Raw genomic sequence first — 15325 nt, forward strand, 5'->3', positions numbered from 1 at the left:
TTCAATGTACACTTGAAAATAAATTTGAATTTCAAATCTCTCTTCAGAAAGGCAAATAATACATTGGCTTTCTAAAAGAACTCTTGCTCCAATTACACAAAGTATTCATGAAACTACATCTCAGGTGTTGCGTACAAGTTTGGTCATTACCCAAAGAAGGATACAGTTACAAAAGAAGTAAAGTGAAGATTTCCCAGACTGATTCCTTGAATGGCATATTTAATCATAGAAGGTTCGACTTAAGCAGACTGAACCTCTATTTTGTGGAGCATGAAGAGTATGATCTCACTTAAAGCATACACAACTGCTAGGTTTTACAGGGTGAATGCAGAATTAATGATTCCTCTGGCTTGAGAGACTAGATCCAAGGGATCAAAGTAAGGGATCCACCATTCAGAGTCAATATGACTAGACATTTCTTCACCTAGAGGACAGCAAATTTGGGAACTGGCAGTCAAGGGAGGCGTGGTGACTCAGTCACTAAATGTATTCAAGACGAATAAATAGATTTTTTGAAATTAATGAAATCAAAGAATATGAGTCAAGTGCAAGAAAATGGTGCCAATGGAAGTGACCAGCTGTGATTGTTTGAATGGCAAAGCATCAACGAGGAGCCAAGTGGTGTTCTTCTGTTTTTTCCCCACCATCATTTTCTCCCACTTCTAAAATTCTCCCATTCCTCATATTTACTATTTTCATATGTTAGGATATTCTGAAGGTCATCTGGCCATTCTAACCTGAACTGGTCCTCTCAACCTATTAAATTCATTCCATTCCTCTATTCTTTGCAATGATCATTGGTTTTGTTTCCTTTCATCAACTCCCTTTTGAAAACTACCATCAAATCTGTTTCCGCTACCTAAAGTATGGTGCTTTCCAAATCTTAAATCCTTTTGGCAATCATGTCAAAAACTTGTGCCCTTGTTTCTCAGAACCACCATGATAATTTGCTGTCAAATAATGATAATTGATGGTACTTTTGTATAAATGCTACATTCGAGAAAATGCACGATGAAACATATAAACTCAAATATTGCTGTCCAGTTTATATTTGTCACAAAATCAATGGCAAAGAAATTATACTTCACTCATGGCACAGTTGATCGGAGATAGTGTCACGGCTGCAGAAAATGTGGACGCCATGGAGGGATTGTCTACGGAGTCTACGGGTGAGTCTACGCCATGGAGGGATTGTCTACGGGTGGAGGTTAGGAAATGGAAGGGGTCAATAACTTTACTGGGTGTTTTTTTTTTATATAGGCCACCCAATAGTAACAGGGATATCGAGGAGCAGATAGGGAAACAGATCCTGGAAAGGTGTAATAATAACAGAGTTGCCGTGATGGAAGATCTTAATTTCCCAAATATCGATTGGCATCTCCCTGGAGCAAGGGGTTTAGATGGGGTGGAGTTTGTTCAGTGCGTTCAGGAAGGTTTCTTGACACAATATGTAGATAAGCCTACAAGAAGAGAGGCTGTACTTGATTTGGTATTGGGAAATGAACCTGGTCAGGGGTCAGATCTCTCAATGGGAGAGTATTTTGGAAATAATGATCATAATTCTATCTCCTTTACAATTGCATTGGAGAGAGATAGGAACAGACAAGTTAGAAAAGTGTTTAATTGGAGTAACGGGAATTATGAGGCTATCAGGCAGGAAATTGGAAGCTTAAATTGGAAACAGATGTTCTCAGGGAAAAGTACAGAAGAAATGTGGCAAATGTTCAGTGTATATTTGTGTGGAGTTCTGCATAGGTACATTCCAATGAGACAGGGAAGTTAATGGTAGGGTACAGGAACCATGGTGTACAAAGGCTGTAATAAATCTAGTCAAGAAGAAAAGAAAAGCCTTCAAAAGGTTCAGAGAGCTAGGTAATGTTAGACATCTAGAAGATTACAAGGCTAAAAGGAAGGAGCTTAAGAAGGAAATTAGGAGAGCCAGAAGGGGTCATGAGAAGGCCTTGGCAGGCAGGATTAAGGAAAACCCCAAGGCATTCTACAAGTATGTGAGGAGCAAGAGGATAAGACGTGAAAGAATAGGGTCTATCAAGTGTGACAGTGGGAAAGTGTGTATGGAACCGGAGGAGATGGCTAAGGTACTTAATGAATACTTTGCTTCAGTATTTACTACGGAAAAGGACATTGGCGATTGTAGGGATGACTTGCAGTGGACTGAAAAACTTGAGCATATAGATATTAAGAAAGAGGATGTGCTGGTGCTTTTGGAAAGCATCAAGTTGGATAAGTCGCTGGGACCGGATGAGATGTATCCCAGGCTACTGTGGGAGGCGAGGGAGGAGATTGCTGAGCCTCTGGCGATAACGTTTGCATCATCAATGGGGACGGGAGAGGTTCCAGAGGATTGGAGGGTTGCAGATGTTGTTCCTTTATTCAAGAAAGGGAGTAGAGATAGCCCAGGAAATTATAAACCACTGAGTCTTACCTCAGTGGTTGGTAAGCTGATGGAGAAGATCCTGAGAGGCAGGATTTATGAACATTTGGAGAGGTGTCATATGATTAGGAATAGTCAGCATGGCTTTGTCAAGGGCAGGTCGTGCCTTATGAGCCTGATTGAATTTTTTGAGGATGTGATAAACACATTGATAAAGGAAGAGCAGTAGATGTAGTGTATATGGATTTCAGCAAGGCAGGTACCGCATGCAAGGCTTATTGAGAAAGTAAGGAGGCATGGGATCCAAGGGGACACTGCTTTGTGGATCCAGAACTGGCTTGCCCACAGAAGGCAAAGAGTGATTGTAGACGGGTCATATTCTGCATGGAGGTTGGTCACTAGCAGAGTGCCTCAGGGATCTGTTTTGGGACCCTTACTCTTCATGATTTTTATAAATGACCTGGATGAGGAAGTGGAGGGATGGGTTAGTAAGTTTGCTGATGATACAAAGGTTAGAGGTGTTGTGGATTGTGTGCAGGGCTGTCAGAGGTTAAAGCGGGACATTGATAGGATGCAAAACTGGGCTGAGAAGTGGCAGATGGAGTTCAGCCCAGATAAGTGTGAAGTGGTTCATTTTGGTAGGTCAAATATGATGGCAGAATATAGTATTAATGGTAAGACTCTTGGCAGTGTGGAGGATCAGAGGGATCTTGGGGTCCAAGTCCATAGGACGCTCAAAGCAGCTGTGCATGTTGACTCTGTGGTTAAGAAGGCGTACGGTGTATTGGCTTTCATCAATCGTGGAATTGAATTCAGGAGCTGAGACGTAATGTTGCAGCTATATAGGACCCTTGTCAGACCCCACTTGGAGTACTGTGCTCAGTTCTGGTCGCCTCACTACAGGAAAGGTGTGGAAACTAGAGGAAGGATGCAGAGGAGATTTACAAGGATCTTGCCCGGATTGGGGAGCATGTCTTATGAGAATGGGTTGAATGAACAAGGCCTTTTCTCCTTGGAGCGACGGAGGATGAGAGGTGTCCTGACAGATGTGTATAAGATGATGAGAGGCATTGATCGTGTGGATAGTCAGAGGCTTTTTCCCAGGGCTGAAATGGTTGCCACAAGAGGACACAGGTTTAAGGTAAACATGAGGAATTCTGCAGATGCTGAAAATTCAAGCAACACACATCAAAGTTGCTGGAGAACGCAGCAACTTTGATGTGTGTTACAGATTTGAGGTGCTGGGAAGTAGGTACAGAGGAGATGTCAGGGGTAAGTTTTTTACTCAAAGAGTGGTGAGTGTGTGGAATCGGCCGCCAGCAACAGTGGTGGAGGCGGATACAATAGGGTCTTTTAAGAGACTTTTGGATAGGTACATGGAGCTTAGAAAAATAGAGGGCTATAGGTAAGCCTCGTAATTTCTAAATTAGGGACATGTTCAGCACAACTTTGTGGACCGAAGGGCCTGTATTGTGCTATAGATTTTCTATGTTTCTAATTGCAAAACAATGAAATTACAGTATTTGTCAGGTAAGCACAAATTAAATCTGTTGTGGAAAGGTATTTCACATAAAGGTATAATTCTTACAGAAACTTCAGCAAATTACTACTCGAAACCATTTTGTATGCTGCTGAGGCATCTTCAGTCATTGTGTCAGATTTTAATAATTAGTTTCCTTCTACTTTTTCCTTTTCATCTCTTTTTGCGCTCGCCAAATCCAATCTTCCTCTCTACTTCTCTTTGTGAGTCTGATGTGATGTTGAATTCATAAACCTTTAATTACACCCAGTTCTTAAGACTGCTAATTCCATAATCCCTCAGCCTGTTTGTGTACAGAACTTCACAGCTGCTCACTGGTTTTTCAGGTCCAGAGGTGCCATTCCTTAATTCCATACTGTATGCAACTTGTTGGAGGTTCAAATTACGTTTTAAAAAATTACATTTGTAAGAAAGTTAACTGATAACAGACACCAATGGGTGCCCTGCAAATTAAGGCCCAGTGAGTGATCATCTTGGTAAAACTGAAACCCTTGTTTAGTCTAGCACAAGTTTGAACTTTACTCTTTAGCCATGATTGTACAACTACTCCAGTTCTCATTCCTCAAGATAATAAATAATTCTCAATGAGTATACATTATGTTTGGCACTCCTCACCCACCATCACCTCTTAATTAAGGTTCTCCATTTATATCAGTCAATTCATTTCCATAATGGAGTTTATTTAAACTTGAGTTTTGACTTCACAGTAAGCTTGAGAATGATGTGATTAAACTTCACCATTTTTTCTGAACCTCACAGAATTGTCAAATGGCATATTCTGACTCTTTACACAAAGCTAACCGAAACAGTCTGCTCCCCAGTTGGTTTCTGGATACAACAGGCTGGATTGCTCTGGATCAAGCCCACACCTCAAACTTATCTTTCACAGGAAGCTGATGGAGACATCAGCTCACCTGGCTGAGTAGCCACCAGCATCCTCCCAGTCAACAGGTATGGCTGCTGTACCAGGCACAAGAGGCCATGCGAAATAGAGGTCCACACACCAAGACCACTCAAAAATAATTTAAAATATTCGATTTATGCACATTAGAAGCATTAGAAAATTATGCAAGAAAAAGGGAAACAACCATCTCATCTTTTAAGTGAATGATTTTTTTTTGAGATCTGAAACGAAACAGAAAATGCTGGATAAATCCAGCAGGTCAGGCAATATTTGTGGAAACAGAAAGAGAATAAACATTTCAGATCAGAGTCCAAGACCTACCATGTTGATTCTGGTTCTACTTCAGAGATGTTACCTGACATGCCAAGCATTTCCAATATTTTCTGGCTTTCTAAGGCGAAGCCCAATGAACCATTCAAATGATTGGGACCATGCTAGACCTATCATGACCAGTGTAAAACTGGAGGGCCAGGTACAAAGTGTACCCACCCCCTCATTTCCACACTTCATGAAACTACTGCTGTCCAATGGTGGAGCAGGAGGTAGGAGGTTAGATCCAGTATCATCTGACCTCCAGTGCTATCCATACGTAGGTATCCATCCTTCATAGTCCTCCTAAACTTTTCACCTTTCACCCTAAAGCCATGACCTCTGGTTGTAGTCCCATCCAACCTCAGTGGAAAAAGCCTGCTTACATTTATCCTGTCTACATCCCACATAATTTTGTACACCTCTATCAAATCTATGTTCTAAAGAGTACAGTCCTAACCTAAAGCTTTCCTTATAACTAAGGTTCTCCAGACCTATCAACAGACATCCCACCCTGCAAAACTCATTTCAGGGAGGTAGCACCATTAATTTGCGGGAGACTCCCAGAACTTCCGGGAGAGGTGGGATGTCTGCAATAGAGTAGCTCCTTAGCAGCTAGCCAGCTAGTTTAAATAACGTTAGCTAGGCTAATGAACGAATGACACCTGTTAAACTCACCTCAACATGTCTTTTACATTTTAACCCACCATGGGCAATAGAAAAGTCACTGTTGCGAACAGTGCAGCGAGCAACACTGTCATTATTTTTGACCCCTATTAGGCAGGGGTACACTTTAGGGTAGTCTGGGGTGATGTACGTTTTATGTTTTCTTTTTTTGGGACACTCTCCTATGGCGCGCGCTCTCTCTCTCTCTCTTTCAGACACGCTCTCTTTCTCACGCGCTCTCTCGTGGTCGCTCTCTTGCTCTCTCGCTCTCAAAAAAATTTGATTTCCAGGATATTGTATATAATTTGCGGGCATCAGGGAGCCACCATTAATCTGCGGGCGACTCCTGGAACTTCCGGGAGAGGTGGGATGTCTGTATCAACATCCTTGTAAATTTTCTCTGAGCTCTTTCAACCTTATTTACATCTTTCTTGTAACTGTCTTATGTTTGCCTCAACTTTATTAATTTTTACCTTAATCCAAAAATATAGTTACTAGAATATCTAAAAGTACACCCAGTGTATGTTTTATCTTTTATTATTCTCAATTTAATCTGCATTTGAAGAAAGAATCTCCAGAAATTATATGAATGTGGGCAAGTTTGTAATATGATCAACCAGGGTCCCTCCATATTGCAAAGGGAGAAAGGGATTATGGGAAGCCAGGCCAACTGAGTGAAGGCAGCTTAAAGATCGTATTCAAAGAGATAGTGCACTAATTACAGAAGTGCCAAAACTGCAAAGCAGAGTTAATTAGAGCAAAGATAGCTACAGATGAGAGCTAGAATTTAGAACTATGAATAGAAAAGCTTATGTCACAGGATGTGAAGACATAATTAGGGCAGAAAAACGGACCCAGAAATCTTTCTTTAAGTACATATGGCTGAAGCAGTCGTTATTTATTGGGGGGGGGGTGAGGGAGACCACTACCATGCAAATCCTGTATAAATTAACGAGTACAATGCTTAAGAAAAACAGTATTGATACTTTTTTTAAAATCTGCATGTAACCACTTCAAAGCATATTATATAAATTACTCGAGGTTTACTGGGCCAGTGAAGCTTCTCGAACTCTCTCATCCCACTGTACACTGTAACGACCCAAAATAAACCATCTCATTCAAGAACCTCACCACACCGCTGTACAAGTTTCATTCAGTGTGCCATCTTGGTCTGGCACTTAATTATGGAGACGACTAGGCCCCACCTGAAAACCAGAGCAAGTAAACACTAAATCTCTCCAACACTGATTCGACCGCATATGCTGAGCTAAGCATATTTCACGCCATAGTTTTCATCCCGTCCTTTCGGGATAAATCACTCCCTTTTCCCATTTAGCACATCTTTTCCTCAAGTCAGTATTTTCTTCTACTTGATCTTTTTGTACCTCATGACAAATGCTTTGTGTATTTCTACAAGCTATTTTATTTTAACCTACACACACCCCGCCCCATCCAATTAAGCCTTTTCAGTTCGCACTCGGTGACCACTGCTGATTGAAGTTCACTTTCAGTCACATGATCCCAAGATTAATATAGAGGCGTTCCACTTCCAAAGTGAGCGCAACATGCTGCCCGCACTAAATCACACGTTTATTACACGTGACCTGGAAAACACGTCTTCCTCTCAAAACCGATCCATTTTATTCCAAACTCTGCTTTGTGCCGCTTTGTATCTTTACTTGAAAACAAAACCTACACAACGACAATCTAACTTATGTCAAAATGCACCACTTGGTCCCAATGTCACAACTATAAAATTTGAACGCGTTGTTACCCTGCCAATGAAAAATGACAATAGCCTACAAAAAATTTTGACAGACTCACAGAAAATCCAAACTGGTTGAATGAAATTTTAATAACACAGATCAGAAACTGTAAATTAATATAGATCCTACCCACTACTTCTGTAAATAAAGCAAAACTATTTCTTCATCTGTTTAATTTACGTTTTTACTATTAGTACAGGTACTGTATCGACATTTTTTAAAGGGCGCTTATTCTCTCTCAACGCACATGTATATCAACTACTGGAATTAAACATAATTAAACGAATAGGAAATGTCAAAACAAATGGTGATGTATTTGAAAATTACTCTGACCAACAGTTCATCTCAACAACCTATTCTTTCAGTGAAATTTCCTTTAAAAATATCTAAGGATCATTTGTAACGTTGTTTGCTTCCGGTCACATCTAAACAATCTTGCAAATTGTGAGCGCCGTGTCTCGTATTTATTACTGAATTAGTTTACATTGGATTTTCGATTAATCCGAGCCAAATCTTTCCCTAATCCTCCAAGTATTATTGATTGATGTCGCTCCAGACAGAATTTACACTTCACTCTTGCAACGGTGAGCAATAAATGTGGATGGCTATCGGACCAGCTAGTAACAACATATCCACAAACTATAAATAAGTAAAACTCTCCGACCTTTCAATGTGCTATTTTCACTACAAACGTACAAATGGTCAAAAAATAACAAGAACCTGAAATTAAGATTTCACTTGCAATGTTTTAACAACTTTGCTTGTCAGTTCTCTCAAACCAGCAGCCCGAGCTGATACTTGCTTTCACTTTTTAAATAACGAGTCTTACCTTCGAAACAAACTATGCAAAGACAGGCAATCCACAGGTTCCAGTCAGCCCGTTTCAGCACCATCTCAGAACAGTGCGATTGGAAGCGAGTAACTGAACCGGAGAACTCAAGCTCAACCCTAGCCAAGTATCAAAGTAGTTGAACTAGAAGGCAAAGTACTCGTGTGGCTGCGTTTGCCTCGGGTTCCTCAGAGTTAATTTCGCGATGCTACAACCATTTCCAATGACTCCGCTGAGACTGCACAGCAGACCCTCGAGCAACCTTTGATTGACAGTCGCCTGCCGTCACCTAGCAACAAACGCCCTCCCCTCCAAAACAGCGCCCTCTAGGAAATCGAAACAGGCGTTGTCTCCAACCTATTGAACAACAGCACGGACGCCCTATCGGGATATCAGAGAGGTGTGGATCTGTATATACAGTAGATTTAGCTTTGAGCAGAGAAACAACTCTGGCATTGAAACTGCTTTGCACATTGATTTTTTTCATTTGTTAAAAAGTGCATCGGTAAATGTTGCAAAAAAACCCGAGTTTTCTTTAACTCTGCCCCACTATGTCAACAGACTCGGGAATTTTGGGCTCTTTGCTGCAATGGTAGGTTCAGCAAAGTTGAGAAATGAGGAAATATGTAGATCCTTTTACCGATATGTCTACCCATGGTCTCCTATACTGTAGTGATGAGGCCACGCTCAGGTTGGAGAAACAACACCTTATAATCCTACTGACATGAACATAAATTTTTCAAACTACTGGCAATGCCCCCACCCCCTTTTCCCTCTCTCACCTTATCTCCTTGCCTGCCCATTGCCTCCCTCTGGTGCTCCTCCCCCTTTTTCTTTCTTCCATGGCCTTCCGTTCTCTCCTATGGGACTCCCCCTTCTCCAACCCTGTATCTTTTTCACCAATTAACATCCCAGCTCTTTACTTCATCCCTCCCCCTCCCAGTTTTACCAATCACCTTGTGTTTCACTCTCCCCTCCCTCACCTTTTAAATCTACTCATCATCTTTTTTTTCTCCAGTCCTGCCGCAGGGTCTTGGCTCGAAACATCTACAGTACTTTTTTCCATAGATACTGCCTGGCCTGCTGAGTTCCTCCAGCATTTTGTGTGTGTTGTTTGGATTTCAGTATCTGCAGAGATCTTCTTTCCCTTCATAGATTTCCAGCTTTAAAGAAAAATGGGTCTTCTTTGAATCTTCATTTAATTCAGGCAGCTTCTTTCAGATGAAGAAAATGAAAACTATAAGTATTTTCTGGTGCACTAGGAATACGTCAAAGGAAACTGCTTTAAGCATCCCTAAGAAATTGTGCCCTCTCTGACTCTATGGCCCCCTCTCCCATCTCCATCAACTATTCCACTTTTAATGGCACCTTTCTATCCAACTACTGGAGATACCCTTATACATCTTCCATTCCTTCATTTAACATTCATAACAAGATCTCCTCTACATTAGAAAATCCAAATGCAAATTGGATAAACCTTTTGCTGAATTCTTCACTCCAACTCTGACTTCTCCATCTTGAGCTTCTTGCGTTGCTCCATCATAGCCCAACATGAGCATCTCATCTTCCATCTATTAATGTTAGAGCCCTTCAATTTCAAACTTGAGTTCAATAATTTTATATAACCAACCTTTCCAGTTTGTGCCAGCCAATTCTGGTGTGAGGTCATCGACCCATAACGTTAATGAAATTTTGTTCCCACTAAAGACGCTGCATGATTCACTGGCTATTTCCAGCCTCGTCTATTTTAGATTTTCAGAACTGCTTTGTTCTAAATCTCAAGGTTCCCGCACAGTGCATTCTTTTCTCTCTCCTCTATTCCATTTCATCTCCCTCTTCTGACAGCTCCTCCAGGCAGATCAACTGTATTTAGCAAATCTGCCACTCCCTCTCAGTCAGCATCAACTCCATCTGTGTCTTTCCCTCTTTCTTGTTCTCCAACCCACCAGAAACATGTCAGATCATAAACCTAAAACTTTCACTCCATTTATTTCTTTACGTGCTACCTGCCCTGTTAGTTATTTTCAGAATTTCTATTATTAAATTTCCATTACATTTTTCATTTTCATCTTTTGATCTTGTAAATGATTAGTATCAACCTCCAGTAGACAGAAGATATTTCCTAAAGCTGTCACCTTTAGATATGGACAGAATCCATTTGGAAGGATTGACAGTTTTACAGATCCACAAACCGGACTGCCTGGGTAGGCCGATTGCCTCCGCCTGCGCCTACCCTGCTGAACTCATGTTCTTATATCTTGATTCCACTCTATTGCCCTTGGTTCAGTCCCTTCCCACCTATATCTGCCACACTTCTCATGCCCTTGATCACCTCAGTAACTTTCAATTCCCTGCCACTGACTGCCTCATCTTTGCCATGGATTTTCGGTCCCAGACATTTCTATCCCCATCAAGAAGGCCTCAAAGCTCTTCCCTTTTTTTGTTGACAAAACAACCAACCGATCTCCCTCCACCACCACCACCCTCCATCTGGCAGAACTAGTCCTCACCCTGAATAATTTTTCTTTTGGCTCCTCCCAGCTTCTCCAAACTTAAGGGGTAGCCATAGGCACTCACCTGGGCCCAAGCTATGCCTGATTCTTCATTGGCTATATAGAATGGTCTATGTTCGAAGCCTTCGCCAGTTATATTCCCCAACTCTTCCTCCACTACACTGATGCTGCTTCATGAATCCACACTGAGTTCGTCAATTTTATCAACTTTGTCTCTAATTTCCACTTTACCTTTAAATTCACTTGGTCCTTCTCTGACACCTCACTTTCCTTTCTCGATCTCTCTGTCAACTGACAAACTATCAACCAACATCTTTTACAAACCTACTGATTCCCTCAGTTATCTCAATTATTCCTGTTCCCACCCTATCTCCTGTAAAAATGCGATTCCTTTCCCCAGTTTCTTTGCCTCCACTGCGTCTGTTCCCAGGATGCGGCTTTCCGTTCCGGGATATCCTTCTTAAAAGAACAGGGTTTCCCTTCTTCTACTATTGATGCTGCCCTCACCTGCTTCTCCTCCATTTCCCATACATCCTTGCTCTCCCTTATCCCCGCCACCTTAAAAGTGATAGAGTCCCTCTTGTCCTTACCCACCACCCAATCAGCCTCTGCATCCAACACATTATCCTCCACAGCTTCCACCAACTCCAAAGGGATCCTGCCACTAAACATATCGTTACCTCCCCCAACTCTCCCCCCCCCCCCGTGATTCCCTTGTCCATCTATCCCTCCCCTCTATTCTCCTTCCTGGCACTTATCCCTGCTAGCGGCCTAAGTGCTACACCTGCCCATGTACCTCCTCCCTTGCTTCCATTCAGAGCCCCAAACAGTCCTTCCAGGTGAGACAACACCTCACCTGTGAATCTGCTGGGGTCGTCTGTGGTGTCTGGTGCTCCCAGTGCAGCCTCTTCTACATTGGTGAAAACTGCTGGATATCGGGGGATGACTTCGTCAAGCACCTCCACACCATCCACCACAAGCAGGGCTTCCCAGTGGCCAATCATTTTAATTCCGATTCCCATTCCCATTCCAACAGTTTGATCCATGGCTTCCACTTGCGCCAAGTTGAGGCCACCGTCAGGGTGGAGGAGAAACACCTTATATTCCGTCTAGGTAAGCTCCAACCTGATGGCATAAAAATCGATTTCTCCTTCCGGTAACCAAACTCAACCCCCCCTATCCATCTATTCCCCACTCTGAACTTCTACTTCTTCTCACATGCCTGTTACTATGTGGGTGAGGCAGCATCAATAGTAGAAGGAGGGAAACCCCATTCTTTAAAGATGGAGGAAATTGCTAATGTCCTGATACTCCTCTTTCCCTTTCTCCAATGATCCACTCTCCTCTCCAATCAGATTTGTTCTTCTCAAGCCCTTAACCTTTCCCTCCCATCTGGCTTCACCTTTCAGCTGGCCTCTTTCACCTACCCCCAATTTTTCATTCTGACATCTCCCCTCCCCCATCCTTCTCAGTCCTGGTCTTAGCCCAAAACATCAATTATTTATGCTTTTCCATAGATGCTGCCTGACCCGCTGAGTTCTTCCAGCATATTGTGTGTGTTGCTTTGGATTTCCAGCATCTGCAGACTTTCTCAGGTTTGAGATAAAATTTGCAGTGAACTAATATTTTATGCACACACAAGAACACAACAAAATAGAGAGGCAGAGCGAAGTCAAGATGGTGCTAAACGGCAACTCCTTTGCTTGCATCTTTGGAAACAGCTCTTATTTCCATCTTAAGTATTTTTATTTTTCCTTTTCAAGGTTCTTTTGAAGACCCTGACCTGGAGTTACACGCTGACTTTGGTTCTTTGTGGGAAACATATAGAAACATAGAAAGCATACAGCACAATACAGGCCCTTTGGCCCACAAAGCTGTGCCGAACATGTCTTTACCTTAGAAATTACCTAGGGTTACCCATAGCCCTCTATTTTTCTAAACTGCATGTACCTATCCAAAAGTCTCTTAAAAGACCCTATCGTATCTGCCTCCACCACTGTCGCAGGCAGCTAGTTCCACGCACTCACCACTCTGTGAGTCAAAAACTTATCCCTGACATCTGCTTTGTACCTACTTCCAAGCACCTTAAATCTGTGCCCTCTCATGCTAGCCATTTCAGCCCTGGAGAAAAGCCTCTGACTATCCACATGATCAACGCCCCTCATCATCTTCTACACCTCTATCAGGTCACCTTTCATCCTCCATTGCTCCAAGGAGAAAAGGCCGAGTTCACTCAACCTATTCTCATAAGGCATGCTCCCCAATCCGGGCAACATCCTTGTAAATCTCCTCTGCACCCTTTCCATGGTTTCCACATCCTTCCTGTAGTGAGGCGACCAGAACTGAGCATAGTACTCCAAGTGGAATCTGACCAGGGTCCTATATAACGCTACCTCTCAACTCCTAAACTCAATCCCACAGTTGATGAAGGCCAATACACCATATGCTTTCTTAAGCACAGAGTCAACCTGCGCAGCAGCTTTGAGTGTCCTATGGACTTGAACCCCTAGATCCTTCTGATTCTCCGCACTGCCAAGAGAATTACCATTAATACTATATTCTGCCATCATATTTGACCTACCAAAATGAACCACTTCACAATTATCTGGATTGAGCTCCATCTGCCATTTCTCAGCCAGTTCTGCATCCTATCAATGTCCCACTATAACCTCTGACAGCCCTCCACACTATCCACAACGCCCCCAAACTTTGTGTCATCAGCAAATTTACTAACCCATCTCTCCACTTTCTCATTCAGGTCACTTGTAAAAATCACAAAGATTAGGAGTCCCAGAACAGATCCTTGAGGTACACCACTGGTCACCGATCTCCATACAGAATATGACCCGTCTACAACCACTCTTTGCTTTCTGTGGGCAAGCCAGTTCTGGATGCACAGAGCAATTGCCCCTTGGATCCCATGCCCCCTTACTTTCTCATGGGGTACCTTATCAAATATCTTGCTGAAATCCATATACACTACATCTACTGCTCTACCTTCATCAATGTGTTTAGTCACATCCTCAAAAAATTCAAACAGGCTAGTAAGGCACGATGAGCCTTTGAGAAAGCCATGCTGACTATTCCTAATCATATTATGCCTCTCTAAATGTTCATTAATCCTGCCTCTTCAGGATCTTCTCCATCAATTTACCAACCACTGAAGTAAGACTCACTGATCTATAATTTCCTGGGCTATCTCTACTCTCTTTCTTGAATAAAGGAACAACATCCACAACCCTCCAATCCTCCAGAACCTCTTCCGTCCCCACTGATGATGCAAAGATCATCACCAGAGGCTCAGCAATCTCTTCCCTCGCCCCCGCCCCCCCCCCCACAGTAGCCTGGGATACATCTCGTCCGGTGTCCCGGTGACTTATCCAACTTGATGCTTTCCAAGAGCTCCAGCACATCCTCTTTCTTAATATCTACATGCTCAAGCTTTTCAATCCACTGCAAGTCATCACTACGATCACCAAGATCATTTTCCACAGTGAATACTGAAGCGAAGTACTCATTAAGTATCTCTGCTGTCTCATCCGGTTCCATACATACTTTTCCACTGTCACACTTGATTGGTCTTATTCTCTCACGTCTTATCCTCTTGTAGAATGTCATGGGGTTTTCCTTAATCGTGTCCGCCAAGGCCTTCTCATGGCCCCTTCTGGCTCTCCTAATTTTATTCTTAAGCTCCTTCCTGCTAGCCTTATAATCTTCTAGATCTCTATCATTACCTAGTTTTTTGAACCTTTCATAAGCCCTTCTTTTCTTCTTGACTAGATTTACAACAGCCTTTGTACACCACGGTTCCTGTACCCGACCATCCTTTCCCTATCTCATTGGAACGTACTTATGCAGAATTTGACGCAAGTATCTCCTGAACATTTGCCACATTTCTTCCGTACATTTCCTTGACAACATCTGTTCCCAAATTATGCTTCCAAGTTCCTGCCTGGTAGCCTCATATTTCCCCTTACTCCAATCAAACACTTTCCTAACTTGTCCGTTGCTATCTCTCTCCAATGCTATGGTAAAGGAGATAGAATTGTGATCACTGTCTCCAAAGTGCTCTCCCACTGAGAGACCCGACACCTGACCAGGTTCATTCCCCAATACCAGAATGGGACCTGCTCTCAGGGTTTCAGGTCTGGCCATTGTTCAGCACTCCAAGGGTTCAGCTTGAGAGTCTGGCTTGGATTTGGAAGCCTGAGATCTCAGGACTCTGGAGATTGGCAGATCAAGGGTCGGTGTCACAGCAGGAGACCCATGTATCATCAGGGGAGTCGGAAAATCTACTGCTGTGTGCCGAAGACCCAGGACCTTTGAGATCTTTGGGCACAGAGCTCGGAAAAAGCAACATAACAGACTTTTAACATCATAAACCAGTGAGTTGTTTGTTATGTCTC

General features: G+C 42.6%; 1 protein-coding gene across 1 annotated transcript in view; it reads right to left on the bottom strand.

Annotated features, from left to right (window-relative positions):
- igsf11 (immunoglobulin superfamily member 11) overlaps positions 1 to 8610 on the bottom strand; it is a 235085-nt gene extending 226475 nt beyond the window's left edge. The window contains exon 1 of the mRNA XM_072262291.1: positions 8407 to 8610. Coding sequence (XP_072118392.1) covers positions 8407 to 8470 — 64 coding nt within the window. The 5' untranslated portion in view covers positions 8471 to 8610. The remainder of the gene's footprint in view (positions 1 to 8406) is intronic.
- Positions 8611 to 15325: the final 6715 nt, after the last annotated feature.

The sequence above is a fragment of the Mobula birostris genome, chromosome 6 (genome assembly GCF_030028105.1).
Source record: "Mobula birostris isolate sMobBir1 chromosome 6, sMobBir1.hap1, whole genome shotgun sequence".
In the NCBI taxonomy this organism is placed as follows: domain Eukaryota; kingdom Metazoa; phylum Chordata; class Chondrichthyes; order Myliobatiformes; family Myliobatidae; genus Mobula; species Mobula birostris.